This window comes from Chrysochloris asiatica, unplaced genomic scaffold (genome assembly GCF_000296735.1).
Source record: "Chrysochloris asiatica unplaced genomic scaffold, ChrAsi1.0 scaffold00061, whole genome shotgun sequence".
In the NCBI taxonomy this organism is placed as follows: Eukaryota; Metazoa; Chordata; class Mammalia; order Afrosoricida; family Chrysochloridae; genus Chrysochloris; species Chrysochloris asiatica.
Window position 1 is genome coordinate 1,340,204 of NW_006408579.1, and position 15,694 is coordinate 1,355,897.

Consider the following 15,694-nt stretch of genomic DNA (forward strand, 5'->3'; position numbering starts at 1 on the left):
CACATAGGTATGTGTAAATACCAATATGTGGGTGCAAGCACAAATATTCATTGAAGACACAAATATACTCTATAGACCTAATGAAATAAATCCAAGATTGGATTTTCTGGGTTTGAAAACTTAGAATCATAATCTCATGGAAAAGCTATGTTATGTTACAGCATAACATAGTTCACAAAAATCATGATCTGCATCCTAGTGAAGTGAGAATAGAGTCTGGGGCCTTAAAAGGTTGTGTGTAACCATTTAAGGTGCAACTATGGGTCTCAACTCACCAAGAGCAAAACAATAAGAAGGCAAACAAAAGTTCAGAGAAGATACAAGTCTACATGAGCCACAACCTCATGTACACTGAGACCAGCAGAACCCAATGGTACCTGGCTACCTCCACTGACCATTCTCACCAGGGTCACAATAGATGGTCCTGGATAACATGGGAGGAAAATGTGGAGCAGAAAGCAAATTCTTTTTTTCTTTGTAAAAGTCCCACACTTGAACAGTTAAGAGCAGAGGATTCCCCAAGACCATCCCCCAGAAATATTCTTTAAACCTAGAATTTATCTTAGCCTCTGAGATTACCCAGTAGAGAAATAGCGGAGTGGCACAAAATGAAGGATACTGCTCTGGTAGCATAGTGGTTACAAATTGGGCTGCGAACATTAAGGTCAGCAGTTCGAAACTACCAGCTGTTCCACGGGAGACAGATGAGGCTTTCTGATCCCATAAAGATTTACAGCTTCAGAAACCCTGTACAGGGTCGCTATGGTCAGAACCAACTCCACAGCACATAACAATAACAACAACCCATAAAATTCCTGTTCTAGTTAAAAACCATCTGTATGAGACTAACAGATGAACAATTACTCAAAAGCAAAGATGAGCAATAAGGGGGTTAGGGAAACTAGAATACTGGAAAGGGAACAAAAGCACAATTTAAGTGAATGTTGACAGGTTTTGATAAATATAACTAATTTTACTGAACACTTTGTGCAATTGTCAAATGGGATCCTAACAAAAAGCTCAATAAAATAAAATACAAAAGTGGGATTCATCACCTGTCCATCCCGTCAGGGTGTTGTCTAGAATCAGTCAGGAGAAATCACCTCATAAAACTACTCTGACAAATAAATTGTGTCCTAGGGACCAGGTAAAAATGAAATACTAGTGAGCTGCCAAAGAAATAATGGTTCTGAAGTTCCATGGAGCTCAGCAATTTGTTCCTTCATTTGGAAAAAGTGCAAATAATTTGCTCTGGAAAGAAATGAAATAATATTTTCAGGTTGTATCAAATTTTCAGAAATCTGCTTTGAAGAAAATATACAAACACACTTGCTGAACGTTTTTTATCTTTTCAGCAAAGGTTTTGTTTTGCTTTGTTTTGTTTTGTTTTGAACACAGTCGACTGAATCAGGTAGAGTTGAATGTCCTTGAGCTCAAAGCCTCATGAAATCAGTTGCATTATACAACTTCCGCAGTTCAAATACTTTCAGCTGTGAGGGGCGTGGCATTCTAAAGCTCCAATAAACTCTTCTGTGGGGTTTTTTCTCAGTAGATTTGGAAAAACAAACTGATTTGATAATGACTCAGCAGTTTCCAGTTTCCACCCTCCTCTTCAGCCAATGCACTGCAGCTAAGATTGAGAAAGCAATTCAGAACTCACACTTCTCCCAGTGCTGGGTGGTTCCCTTCCAAACCACCAGCTGTTCTCTCTACTTTCTTTTCTGTCTTTGAAAGCACAGTTTGAGTCAAATGCTTCAGACCCATATAGGCAAAGTCTCTTTTCCTCATTCCAAACACACATCTAACCCTGGACTTTATTCTGAGGCCAGCAACTATGAAGAATGGGGAAGGTTAATGAATACATCCACCCATGCCTGTCAACTCAGCTGTGTTCATCAGCACTCAAACCGTCCCCATTCCTGCTGGTAGATACAATGTGACAGGTAAGCAAGTGAAGGGACTATCATCCTTAGTGGTTCCTGTCACAAACTAGCCTAAAATCCCATTTCAGAGACTTTAATGCAATTTAAGGTTATTACCATTTCTCTACAGCTCAAATGCAATCCTGATGATGGTGAGCATGAGGTTTATGTTAAGAGAAAAAATTGTAGTCAGTAGAAGTTCAGAATGCTGTATGATCTAAGTTGTTACTCAAAGAAATCACTCCCAGCTTTGTGTTGCTGCTGTTAACCAATTTTTTGTAATATTAAGTGAAGTTACCAAATGCTGCGGAGTTGGTTCTGACTCATAGTGACCCAGTATAGAATATCCAAGGTGCGGCTGGTAGATTTGAACTGCCAACTTTGAGGTTAGTAGTCCAGTGCTTATCCTACAGCCTTAGCACCATGCTCTTTGTGTGTATGTGCAGATTGATTTTTAAATATACAGAAAATTGTGTCTGAAGGCAAAAAGAATAATTGCACTTCCATTGCTTTCTAGGTCATAACATTTCACATTTGGTATGCCTTCCAAATATAGACAGCTGTTTGCCTGATTGTCACTCCCACATCCAGGCGCATACATCGAGCTCATCCTTCTGTGCTGCTCAGAACCTGGAGCACCGACCCTCCACCCACTCCCATCCTTCTTGCGTCTCTTAAAGAGATGTGTTCAGATGGTGGCATTTCACTTACTGAACGAGGCTGTACGCCCATCATTCTAGACTGTGTTTCCATTTGAATAGTAGCTACAACAATATTAGGAACAACTATAATGAGATAAGATGTCCCTGGGTGACATAAATGGTTAAACCCTTGGCTACTAAATGGAAATGGTCAAGTCCACTCAGAGGTGCCTTGGAAGAACAATTGAATGTTCTACTTCCAAAAGTTTGGCCATTGAAAAGCCTTTGGGGCATAGTTCTGCTCTGACATACATAAGGTGGCCATGAGGCAGCGTCAACTTGGCAACTGTCTTTTTCTTTTGTTTTTAATAAAAATAAATTATTATATGGGTGAGAGAGAGAAAAGGAGATAATTAAGTTAGAGAACACTCACTACCATCGAGTCAGTTCCAACTCATAGTGACCCTGTGTGTGGGGTTAGGCCCAGAAGGAGAAGCCTTCTGTATATGTAGTTGTCCAGAGACCATAAAAATGACCAGGACCCAATCCAAGAGATATCAGTTTATTATAAAAAAGAAAATAAGAGATGGTTTGCTGACAGGGGAACTCACTGACAAAGGATGTGGACAGCTACCTCCAGTGGCAGCCGGCTGGATAGTATAATTTTTACGCATAAGGGGCAAGGGCTAGGGTCTTCATATATCATGGGGTATACAAGCTTCACACACATCAGGGCAGTTAAAAGGGATATGCAGAACAAGGGAAAAGGTAGGAAGATCACAAGGTTCAGGGCTCTCAGCTCCTTCCTTGATTACACGTAACTAAAGCATAAGGAGCTCTGGTAGTGTAGTGGTTACGAATCGGGCTGTGAACCGCAAGGTCAGCAGTTTGAAACTACCAGCTGTTCTGAGGGAGAAAGATGAGGCTTTCTGCTCCTGTAAAGATTTACAGCCTCGGAAACCCTGTACAGGGTCACTATGGGTCAGAACTGATTCCACGGCACGTAACAACAACAAGAACAACAAAGCATGAGAGAACAAGGAGTTTCAGTACCTGTTCCAGGAGGAGGGGGCTTTCAGATCCTTCCTAGAGAGTGGGAGCAGGGAGAAGGGATAAGAGATATGGGTTGAGTTGACATCAGTGTGGACATTTTGGAGTGTTCAATTTGTCCCTGTATACTACCCTAACACCCCTAAATGGCTCTTACAATTTTACCACCAGTTTTCTGCACAATCCCTAGGGACTGGGTGCTAGAGAATTGTAACCAAAGGCCACAGCAACAATATATAAACTAACAGAGTACAATTTTAAGCACAATATTCTCATAATTGACAGAAATATATATTGCCATGTTGAGGGCAAAGAGCCAATCCAGTTAGAAAAGCGGTCTACCTTTTTCTACTATTGGATAGTAGAAATGCGGTCCTGCATTTGTTGCAGAACCATAGAAATGATGTGGCAATAATCAGGTACGTATACACAGCCTTCGGTATGAATGCGGCATATACATCAAGAGCACAGGTGCTTCCCCAAGCGGCTGTGAGAATGTCCAGGGCCATACGCTTCTGTAAGCATTTGCTCGGTTTCTGTTGACAAAGAGCCTGGTGAGTTTCATTTAATACCATGGCAGTGTGTTTCACCAGAGCCTCAACTTTCCATTCCACATCAATAGATGCCACCCAGGAGCCAATTCTGCAAGGGGGTAAAACCACCAGGAGGTGCATTTGGCCCAATGGTATCGTCTGGACACTGTGTCCCAGCTACTGGATTTAATGGGCAGGTGTTTATAAACAGTGCTAGGAATATAGGACCATATACACCTACCTGTCTGTCCAATTGTAGGGTAGGTAGGGCCATCCATGAGACCCACATGCCCAGAACCAGTCCCAGGGTGAGGGGAAGGTTCTGTACTTTAGCGTCATCCTGTACCCTCAACCACAAAGAAGAGTTCACTGAAATGGCCTGTGGCATGCTTGCTGTGGGAGCCAACTAATATTATGGCTGTTATTTGTAGGGGCTCTCTCTATACACTAAGGCCTTATAGTTCAGTTGAATATATACTGCTAATAGCCACCCCAGGCTGTCCCATATAGCATAGCCCTGAGGGTGTGTAACTTAAACTTGCTCCGGTATCCGATGGAACATCTGGGAGTGGGTATAGTCCCAGGACAGAAGCTGCACAGAACACTTAGCTGGAAATATTGGGAAGCAGTCTGCTGACTGTTTGTACCACTCTGTCAAGGAGGCCAAGGAGCTGATGGTGGCAGGGGCAATCCTCCATGGCATAACAGTGGTCAAGGAGATAAGGAGTTCTCCACATACCCAGCAGTCTGACTGATTCCTCATGCCTGAAATCATGGGGGCCCAACTGGCAAAAACATCATTACCACATATTCTAAAGACAGAATGACAGAGAGGTGAGAGGTACCAACATAAATGCAAGGTTCTTAATGGCATAGGATGGAATCTAGGTGACACCTGTATACCTACATCTAGCTCTATCTCCCAAGGGACTAACAAACCAAACCATCAGGGGCCAGTATGCTTCCAGGCACCAGCAAAGGGCAGCCACTCATGTGTATATTTGAATTCTCATGACCCTCTGCAGTCCCTGGGGAAGTAGCTGATAGGTACTACATGGCATCCATCTTTGATATTCACTGACACACCATAGAGCTTCTGGTAGACATCAGGTACACTGTTACAATGAACGTTTGTTTCAGGATCCCATTCATCTGGTCCACTGGCCCAGTGGCAGTAGGATTGTATGGGGGAATGGAAGTGCCAAACATGCCCATACTATCTGCCCAATCTTGGACTTCATGCCCGTTTTTGGCTGTAACCACTAGGACACTTGTTCTACTGGTGCTTACTGTATGGCACACAGTCAGGCCAGCTAACACATGAAAAATAAGAATGTCCATGCCCTGTATGCAGACCCAAATGTCCTTCCACAAACTCCATTCCCCAGAGGGCTCATTGGTTCACTAGTCACTTTCGCTCTGTCCACTGTGTTAGCCATAATGTTAGTCCTTTATACACTGCCCAGCTGTCCATGTGCAGGACTATGGGACTGAATTCATGGACCATCCAAGCAGACTTCAGCTCAGCCCACTGACTACTCTCTGGTAAGTCCACATACCTTGTGTGGCTGGTATAGTTACTGCAGTCCACTGTGGGGGTTACCTACAGGTGAGCCATCAGTATATCAGTTTTCCTTGGGAATTCGCTATGAGTCAGAACTGACTCCACGGCAAGTAACAATAACAGAACTGACTCTCCTATGGGGGTGCTTCTGTCATGAGTAGCTGGTGCTTTCCATCAGTGGCATAAGTAACTGATCTAAGAATCTGGTGTAACTTGGCACTCAAGGGGTTGATCGAGAGGACACTTATCTGTTGCAAGAATGTGTACCATTTGGCCAATGTGATGGATTGGACCACCCCTGATTGGGGCTTAGTGATGTCCTTGACCCACCCCTGCATGGGGTAGTGCATTCGTACTGTTGCAGGGACCCCTTTTGTGATGTCTTCTACAAGCTGTAAGCTGTTGTACACTGCATAAAGTAGCTTTTCTAAAGAGTCGTATCTTGTTTCTGCTTCTTTCCATAGATAAAAACAAAATCCTAAGGGAATATATCTATCCTGTTGCCATTGCTACAGGCCCTGGCTATACCCCTTTGGGTAGCTGGAGACATCCAATTCACTCTCTTGCCCTACAGCTATGATCCCAAAAGCCTGCACCAGTTTTACTGCTTACTTTCACCCCATTAAAGGATTGCTCTGCCTCAGGAGTCCAATCCTAAATGTTTCCTTTCTTTACTAGATGGTGGGGGTGGGGAGGGAACAAAATCTGTGCTAGATGAGGAATAAAAGGCCTCCAATGCCCCAGTATGCCCAGGAATGTTTGCAACTCCTTTACTTTGGTAGGGCAGGGGTACACTTTAACTTTGTCAGTTACCGCTTTGGAGACCACCTTTGTCTTACCCAAACACACAACAGCCAAGAATTTGACAGATTATCCAGGGCCTTGCAGTTTGGTATCATTGATGGCCCGTTTTCATGCACTTAAGTGTGTTACTTATTGTGGTGCTACTTGTCAGAGTAAGGAGTGAGAATCGCAGGTTAAAATAACATCATCATTACAGTGGAACATGTGAACACCTGGGGCTTGGCCCTCTTCCCTAGGTCCTGAGCCACCAACCCATAAATCAAAATGCACTCAGCCCCCGTGTCCACTAATGCTGATACAGTTTTTTGTTCTTAGGAGACCAATGGATAGGTAGCTCTACGTGTGGCCTCCAGTGCCCCACCTGCATTCTCATAGCCCATATATTCCTTTGGCGCACCTTTTCAGTTTCACCCAGGTCTGCTATAGCCTGAGCAGCCCAGGACACAGCTTCCCTACCGTAGGGCTCAGTATGGACACCAGGATTCCATTCCACTGGGTAAAAACAGACTGTAAAAGTTCATTCTGACTGAGCAGCTCTTTATCTGGGCCCGGATAATATTCTGCATATATGGCGTGTTTCGCCAAGTTCCCTAATCACTTTCTGTGGTTTCTCCATATTGTCTAGCGTATGGGGGAAGCCAGAATGTCTCCCTCGGTTGACCAAACTGCCCTGCAGGCTGCAATCACCCATGCCAGGAATGGTACTACTTGATTCTCATTGATTGCAGCATAAAGGTGCTGTCTCAGTGCTGGGTGGGTAGTAACAGAAGCCCTTTTAGACATCTCCAGGCTAGTGAGGACTATCCCATCTGCCCCCAAATCCATGTGCAGAGGAGTCAAGCAACCACAGACTCTTTCCCATTTGGCCTGTACAGAGTTGCCAGTTGTCCTTACTCAGCAGATGTATAGTCCCTCATTGTTACAAGCTGCTGGTGTTCAGGGGCGGGCAGGTCAGTAAGATCTGGGCAGGGCTGAACAATTTTAATTTAATGATCAGAACTGTCTGGCCTCAAGATAAGGGACCTCTATTTTTTCTTCCTAGCTTTCCCCTTCTGACTCATCTGAGAGCTTCAGTGGGTCCCGTCACTTGTGGTCCCAATCCGCCTCCACAATTACTGCTTGCATACATTGTTGTGGCATATGTTGTCCTTTCACTTTAGTCAAGTGGCAGGCTAGAGTGCCCACAGCAGAATCCGATGTTTGGAGATGGATAGGGCTAGGGCTTCAGTGATACTAGCCTGTGCTACTTGAGTCTCTCATTCTGAAAGCAGCTCCTCCTTCAATCTGTAGGCTTCCGTCCATGCAACCATCTTGGCTTCTGTAGCAGCATGGGCAGTACGTAAGAGGGCCAGGTTACTGACATCATAAACCCCAACCCCCTGCAGTAGTTCTAGCAATCCTTGACGCATTTTCAGGGCATTCCTGTACTCATGCTCTGGTCCCCAAGTCTCTTGTAACTGTGCTGAAGAACCAAACATGGAAGCCGATGGCCATCCGGGATTCTCCCTGCAGAATCCTTTTTCCTTCCCATCTTGTCTCAGGAACCCAGGGTTTTTATGATCTTCTGACTACCTCACCAATTGTTGGGGTTTAGACCCAGGAGGAAAAAATGGTTCTGCACACATAGTTGTTGAAAGACCAAAAACACAACCAGAACACAATCTGAGAGACATTAGTTGATTACAGAAAAGAAAATAAAAGAGATGGTTTGTGGATGGAGGAATTTACTGACAAAAGAATTGGATGCTATCTCCAGTGGCAACCAGCTGGACAGTGAAGTTTTTTCCATATGAGGGGCATGGGCTAGGGTCTTTTTATATCATGGGGTATACAAGCTTCACACACATCAGAGTAATTGAGGGTGATATGCAGAATGAGGGAAAATGTTGGAAAATCACAAGATGAAGAGCTGTCAGCTCTGTCCTAGCATATGCATAACTAAAGCATGAAAATAAGGAGATTCAGTATGCACAGCAGGAGGAGGGGACTGTATGTTCCTTCCTAGATAGCAGTAGCATGGGGAAGGAATAGGAGATGTGGATTGAGTTGACATTAGTATGGCCATTTTTTTGAGTGTTCAGTTTGTGCCCCTGTACCCTGTATAGGATTTTTGAATCTTTATAGGAGCAGAGAGTCTCATCTTTCTCTCGAGGAGTGTCTGGTGGTTTTGAACTGCTAACTTTGTGGTTAATAGTCCAGTGTTTATCCTACAGTGACACCAGGGCTCCTAGTTAGAGAAAAAGGGATTCTAAATGGGATTAGGCACGAAATAAATAACTAAATAAATACAGACTGTAGAAAAATTGATGCCTTTGAGTTGTGGTGTTGGAGGAGAATACTAAAAGTGCCATGGACTGCCAAAAGAACCAATAGATCTGTTTTGGAAGAAGTGCAGCCAGAGTGCTCCTTGGAGGCCACGATGGCTAAGCTTTGTCTCTCATACTTCAGACATATTGTCAGGAGGGAACAGTCGCTGGAGAAGGATGTCATGCTGGGTAAGATGGAGGATCAGAGAAAAAGAGGAAGACCCCCAATGAGATGAATCAGCCAGGTGGCATCATTGATGGCGTCAAGTGTGGCAGCGGTGGTGAGGTTGGCCCAGGATCGGACATTGTTTCGTTCTGCTGTGCATGGGGTCGCTATGAGTCAGTTCCGACTCGATGGCACCTGACAACAACCACAACAACTGTATACCTTCTAAGGGTCAAGGACAGGAGTGCTTAGTCTGCACAGATGACTTTAAGAGGCTACTTATAATTTATCCTTGTTGAGTAATTCCCTTACCTTTTTTCCCTCTGGGCTTAAAATAAAGAGATGGTAATCAAAGTAGACTTCATTGTGTCATTGTGAGACAGATTCTAGGCTGACGCTTCCCAGAAAATCCACTCATATTTTTAAATACCTCTGTTCTCATGTATCCATACAAATATTGATATATGAGTATGTAAGTTTTCTACATGTGATCCAGATAATGTAGTTTTCTGCCTGCAGCTAGGTTAGTTTGGAGAGTGTTCTCTTAAGGGTTTTTCTTTTTCTTTAAAATTTTCATTGTGATTCGGGTGAAAGTTGATAGAGCAAGTTGGTTTTCCATTCAACAATTCATATTGTTTTATGACATTGATTGAACTCTTCCCAATTCCTCCCTGTATTAACCATTTCCATTCATTCTTCATGCCTATCCCATCCTGCCTTCTGAGCTTTGTTGTTGTTGTTGTTAATGTGCCACGGAGTCAGTTCCGACTCATAGTGACCCTGCATAGGGTTTCCGAGGCTGTAAATCTTTACGGAAGCAGAAAGACTCATTTTTCTCCCACAGAACAGCTGGTAGTTTCAAACTGCTGACTGAGATTAGCAGCCTGATTCATAACCACTACGCTACCAGAGCTCCCTTGGGCAAATGCTGCCCTTTTGATTTTGTATGGTTGGTTGTTCTAAGGAGTGTGTATACCGCCTTGGTATTATTGATCATCTTAATAGACCTATTGCTTGGTGAAAGGTGAACCACGGGGGTGAGTTCAGAGCCAGGCTTGAAAGGTCAAAGGGCCTTAGTCTCAGGGATTCTACTAGTCTCTATATGCCCAGTCAGCCTAGTATTTTTTTATGATTTTGAGTTTTGTTCCACATTTTTCTCCTGCTCTATCCAGGACCTCCTATTGTGATCCCTTTCAGAGGAGTTGGCAGTGCTGGTCTGGCACCATCTTCTCAGGATTTTCTGTCAAGTTGGACCCATAAGCCTCTTTAGAGTTGCTTGTTTCAGAATATGGAGAGAGAGCGGAGCCTTAAGTTCAGGAAGTTTGCAACTTAGACCCATACCTGAATGACTCCCCCCGTCTCAGGCACTAGAGTTCTGAGGTAAGATAAGAAGCCCATAAATCAACCCAATACAGCCAAAGGTAAAGAAGTCTATGCAATATCCAACACTCTTCTCCCTATTAATGGGCAGATATTGTACATGGAATATCATACACAAACCCAGGTCCTTGTAGAAATGACTGTCTTCAGAGACTGCCAATGTTGTGAACATTCCTTAAGTCTCATTAATGGCAAAATATTTGTATCTTTGTCACATGCAGTACATTTCAGGATTCGGAAACGAGTGTGCCTCGGAGGACCCTCGCTGCCTGGGTGCCCTGCCAGAAGGACAGGTATGAGTTAATAGAATGCTAGTTTATGGAGCTCTGAATCATAGGCCTGATGACTAAGTGTCAGGCTAAAGCACTTCCACCCACCATAGCTCTTATGATTTAGCCTGCAAGCTCTCTAGAAGTTTCACCAAGCCAATTGGGTTTCAGACCAATAACAATAAAAAGGTTAAACACATTAAAGTTGGAGTGGTGATTACTTGTGGCCAAAACACTAAATCCAAGATAGTAAGACTAGCTATAGAACTTCCAGAAGAATCCCTAAGGTCTTAGGCTAAGAGGGCTTCCTTGAATTTTCCTTTAATGGCTTAAGAAATGACAGTGATAAGAAAATAAGTACTTTTGAAAAATGTACACACAAAGATATTCATGTTAGTGTTGGTTGTAACAACAAAGTTTTTTCCAACATTTTTTGAAGAATATTTCATGGCATGAAAAAATGAATATGATATAGTGTTTCCTTAAAAAAAAAAAAAAAAAATCCTGACTACAGGGCTACACATACCATGGTGGTGGTGGTGGTGGTGGAGTCGGTTATGGCTCACTGCAACCCTGCCTATAGTTTCTGAGGCTGTAGTTTTGAACTGCTGACCTTGAGGTTGCAGCCCAAATTGTAACCACTACACTATCAAAACTTCTTTTAAAAGTTTGTGGAAAAATCCTAATTTTTCCACAAAATTTTAATTCAATTTCCCAACAAACTTTTTGAAGCCTCCTTGTATGTGCTCTTCCTTTCTTGTGGGGAAATGGAATTAAAAGATTTTCCCCAAATTTTTTGAAGCCTCTTCATACCAACATTATGTTGTTGTTGTTAAGTGCTGTTGAATCAATTCCAGCTCATAGTAACCCAGGCTAGGGTCCTGAGGAGTGGCTGCTGAGTTTGAATCACTGACCTTGCAGTTAGCAGTCCAGTACTTATCCTACAGTGCCACACCAGGACTCCATATCTTTACAAGAGCAGAAAGCCTCACTCTTCTCCCACAGAGGGGCTGGTGGATTAGGACTGCTGATCTTGTGGTTAGCAACCCAACTTGTAACCCACTACGCTACCAAGTCTCCTTGTTAGCATTGGATTACTTCTGGGTGGTGAGATAATGAGAGGTATCCTATATATTTTGTAAATTTTCTATAATAAGCAAGTATCAGCTGTATAATCAGACAACATAAGTCACTTAAAAAGTTATTATAAGAAGCATATATGGACTGGGGATGGTTGTGTACAAAGGATGAACAACTGACTCCCCTTTCTGTGTGTGTCCTCCCAGCTCAAGGGACTCTTAACATGGCCCCTTACTGTAGCACCCCAACATCAATGTGTGGGGTCCCACAGTTACCGTGGCCTAGAGCATTTACATACCAGGCAGGAGTTCCTTGGTGGGGATGTAGGATGCTTTTCTATTTAGAATAATGTTATTAATTGCTTCCTTTGTTTTAGAATAATCCTCAGATCTGCCCCTACAACCTGTATGCTGAGCAACTCTCAGGATCGGCTTTTACTTGTCCAAGGAGCTCCAATAAGAGAAGGTATAAGGATTAGATTACTTTTGACCTGCAGGCTGTGCAAGTGATAACCAGGATTTACTACTACCTGTCCTACCACTGGGCCATAGTCTCCCAGGGCTGCCCAAGATCCTGCTTCTTGTGGGCTCTGTTTTGAGGTCATAGTCAGAGGACGCTGGGCAAACAGGAGAAAGGTACCTCTGTGGCTCTTTTCACCAGCTGGAATCAAGTGACTGGTGGAAGAAAGGGTGAAAATCAGCTGCAATTGGCCTGAAAAATGTGTATGTTCGATTCCACCCACAAATTTCTACTTATAAGAAGAAAATGTTTCTAACAGTCTATCTTTGCTCTAAGAGTTGTCCATTTGAATGCTAGTTTTTCATTTGCTCATTTTTGAAAAATGATTAGCTCTAACAATAGAAGATTTAGAGCAAAAATTTCCTCAGCTGACTGCAGAAATTATGTGCTTTGCATGAAAATTTTAGATATTCTAAGCTTGAGTAGTTGAAAGGTCATGTATTAAGGCCTTTTGTGTTTGAATTAATAAGGTTGTTCCTCTCTGGAATTCGCCTTTGCTGGAAAACCAGCACATTCATTAGCACAGTATGTCATGTTCCACATTCCCTGTAATCCTACAAGCCAGGTCAGGAAACTTGCTCCCTTGATTAGCTCCTATGGGGCAGGTTGGATGCAGTAGGTGTTGTGATTTAAACAAATAGTGCCTGTTTGTAAGAATTCCCAGTTAGGCTACCTGTGAACAAAGTTGTTGTTGCAACTGGGGAGGAGGAGAGGTGGTTTTATACTGCTTAGTGGGTGGGACCGGATTTATCTCCACAGGGTTCCCCTGAGACAGTGAGTACAATAACACAGTGGGCCACACAAATGAAAAAGATTATGCTGTTTAGTGGTTAACCACGCACACATTAGTGCCAAGCAACCTTGAATTTGAATCTTGGCTCGTTTTCTTTCTAACTGTGTGACCTTGAGCAAGTCATCTACAGTCTCAGAGCCTTATTTATAAAATAAAAATAGTAATAGTACTTATTATGTAGGAGAATTAAAAAAAATAATAATACAGGAGCGATTTAGGCTGGACGAACCCTCAAAATGATTGCCCCAAGGTAATCTTTAAATTAAATCTTAAACCAAAAAAATCCCCTGAAGTCTCTAAATGAAACAATAAGTTAGTTTATTTAATAAATAATGTTTGCCTGGAACATCATGCTCTTTTGAAGAACTATCTATATGGAATCAAACTGACAATAACAGATCAAAAGATTAGACAGGAAGACTAGTGGGCAGTGAGTTCATGCTAACGGGGGAAGGACAATCTGAAAAGAAGACTAAGAATGGTGGTTCAACTTGAAGAATGTAATCAGTGTACATATAGAGACTGTTGAATTGGTGTATGTTCTGCTGTGTATGCCTTCAACAATCATGTAAAAACCAAGAAGGTATGTAAGGTTCTTAGCACATTGCCTGGCACATGGTGAGTGTTGATTGAATGTGAATTCTTATAATCATCATCATTATTGCCACCATAGTCAAGGTTCTGCCTCAAGGCCAGGGTGTCCCTAAGAGGTTGTCTGAGAGCCGAGTGAGAGATATAGCAGAAGCTGGGTTACAATGTCAATACCAAAAATGCTTCTCTCTCATTAGCTACATGCACAGAGGAAGGGAGGAAGAGATAAAGTATCCCATACCTATCAAAAACCCAAACTAAATCCACTGCCATCTTATAGACCTGCCCGACTCATAGCAACCAGGTATAGGGTTTCTGAGGCTGTAAATCTTTATGGGAGCAAAACCCCTCATCTTTTGACCAGGGGGTCGCTGGTGGGTTTGGACTGCTAACTTTGCAGATCTCTCAAAAGTCAAAGGTTAATTATATAGTCTAAATAGTCAAGATAAGTATACAGACAAGACAACTTCTGCCCATTCTAATTTATGGCACCCTGACTTCTGTAACTATGCTCTTGAATTTATGGCTCATCCATTAACAGGACACATGGATTCCAGATTCTGCTGCCTGCCCCATTATTCTTCAGTCAGCAGGAGCTGAGCTCTGTTCCAAGAGGCTGAAAAGGAGCTGTTGACATTTCATTAAGAAACTGGCACTGCTCCCTGAATCAGAATTAATTCTCTGTCCAGAGCAATGTAGTGCTACCTGGGGAGTTTTATAGACTCAGCTAAAAATCAAGGGACACTAGGCATGGCTTACCCATCTGTTTAGAACTTGTATCCACAGGAATTTTGTAAAAATGCTCAAAATTCCCTGTGGGAAGATGGGACCAGTCCTATTCATAGGTGGGCTTTAAAATTCTGCTCATTTAAACCACAGAGGGCAGAGACACAAAACTGTCTTTATCAGAGATTAATTTTTCTCATATTAATTAACTGATCTCTTGGGTCTTACAAATGTGAGAGTCAGGACAGAAAGTCAGATGGTAAATCTAAGCCATAGCAAAAACTCAAATGATTAGAGATTGCTACTATGTGCCGTCTTGTTGGTTCTGACTCATAGCAACCCTATATAGGGTTTTCGAGGAGTGGGCTGGTGGGTTTGAATTGCTGATCTTGTGATTTGCTATGGTTATTTATTGCTGTTGAGTTGGTTCCAAGTCATAGAGACCCTGTATAGGGTTTCCAAGGAGCAGCTGGTGGGATTGAACTGCTAACCTTGTAATTAGGAGTCCAGTAACTCCACAAGCATCTAATATATGAGCCCCTACTGCATAAAATTTCTGAGTCCTCAAACAATTCTTGGAGATACAGACACTGAGTTCCCAAACAATCCCAGGGACCAAGAGTTTCTTAGTCCTGAATCATACAGCTGGTTCAAAGACACACACACACATACTCTTAATCCCATGTAATACTGGAAACTAGAGAGACGTCATTTATTCTTGGACTAAAATCAGAGTCCCATCACTGAGAGCTGCAGGAATCAAATTGAAGTTGAACAAATCTAACTCTCTGACATGTCAGGTGACTCAATGTTGAGCCAGGTCAACTTCCTGAGATGGACTGTCCTTGGGCTTAACTATACAGGTTTGATCTCCCACTGACAGAAGCAGGGTCCCTCTTCCTTCTGGACCCTGTTGGGATAATGGCTTCTGGAAGGACTTGGGTCCCACTTAGTGAGCCTTAATGCTCCTCTTGACATGTGGAGGCTTCCCCCCTGTTACCCTGCAGTTTCCTTCCTTGGGATCTTTCTTGAGTAGACCTGAGATTGGGGTCCTAACATGGAGTCCATTGATTCAGGGTACAACAAGAACAAATAGTAATTTAAAAAAAATAATAAGTAGGGCAGGGATTAGATACAGGATAGTTTGGGTGCTAGGAAGGGGGCAATATACAAGTAGAGAGAGGGTAATGGAGGAACAAACCAGATGGGAGAACAATTAGACAGGTCTCAATGGGCTAAGTGAGACAGAGGTAAATAATGATATATGCACAACTTGAGAACAACAGAGTTCTGGGATACAGAGATCGAGCCATGGTTGGAATGTAGAAAAGTGGGGAATAATATTAAGAT

General features: G+C 42.8%; 1 protein-coding gene across 1 annotated transcript in view; it reads left to right on the top strand.

Annotated features, from left to right (window-relative positions):
- Positions 1–10,581: 10,581 nt before the first annotated feature.
- The window catches only part of HGD (homogentisate 1,2-dioxygenase), a 58,943-nt gene continuing 53,830 nt past the window's right edge, over positions 10,582–15,694 (top strand). The window contains exons 1-2 of the mRNA XM_006864141.1: positions 10,582–10,659; positions 12,092–12,180. Of these exons, the coding sequence (XP_006864203.1) occupies positions 10,582–10,659; positions 12,092–12,180 (167 nt within the window). The remainder of the gene's footprint in view (positions 10,660–12,091; positions 12,181–15,694) is intronic.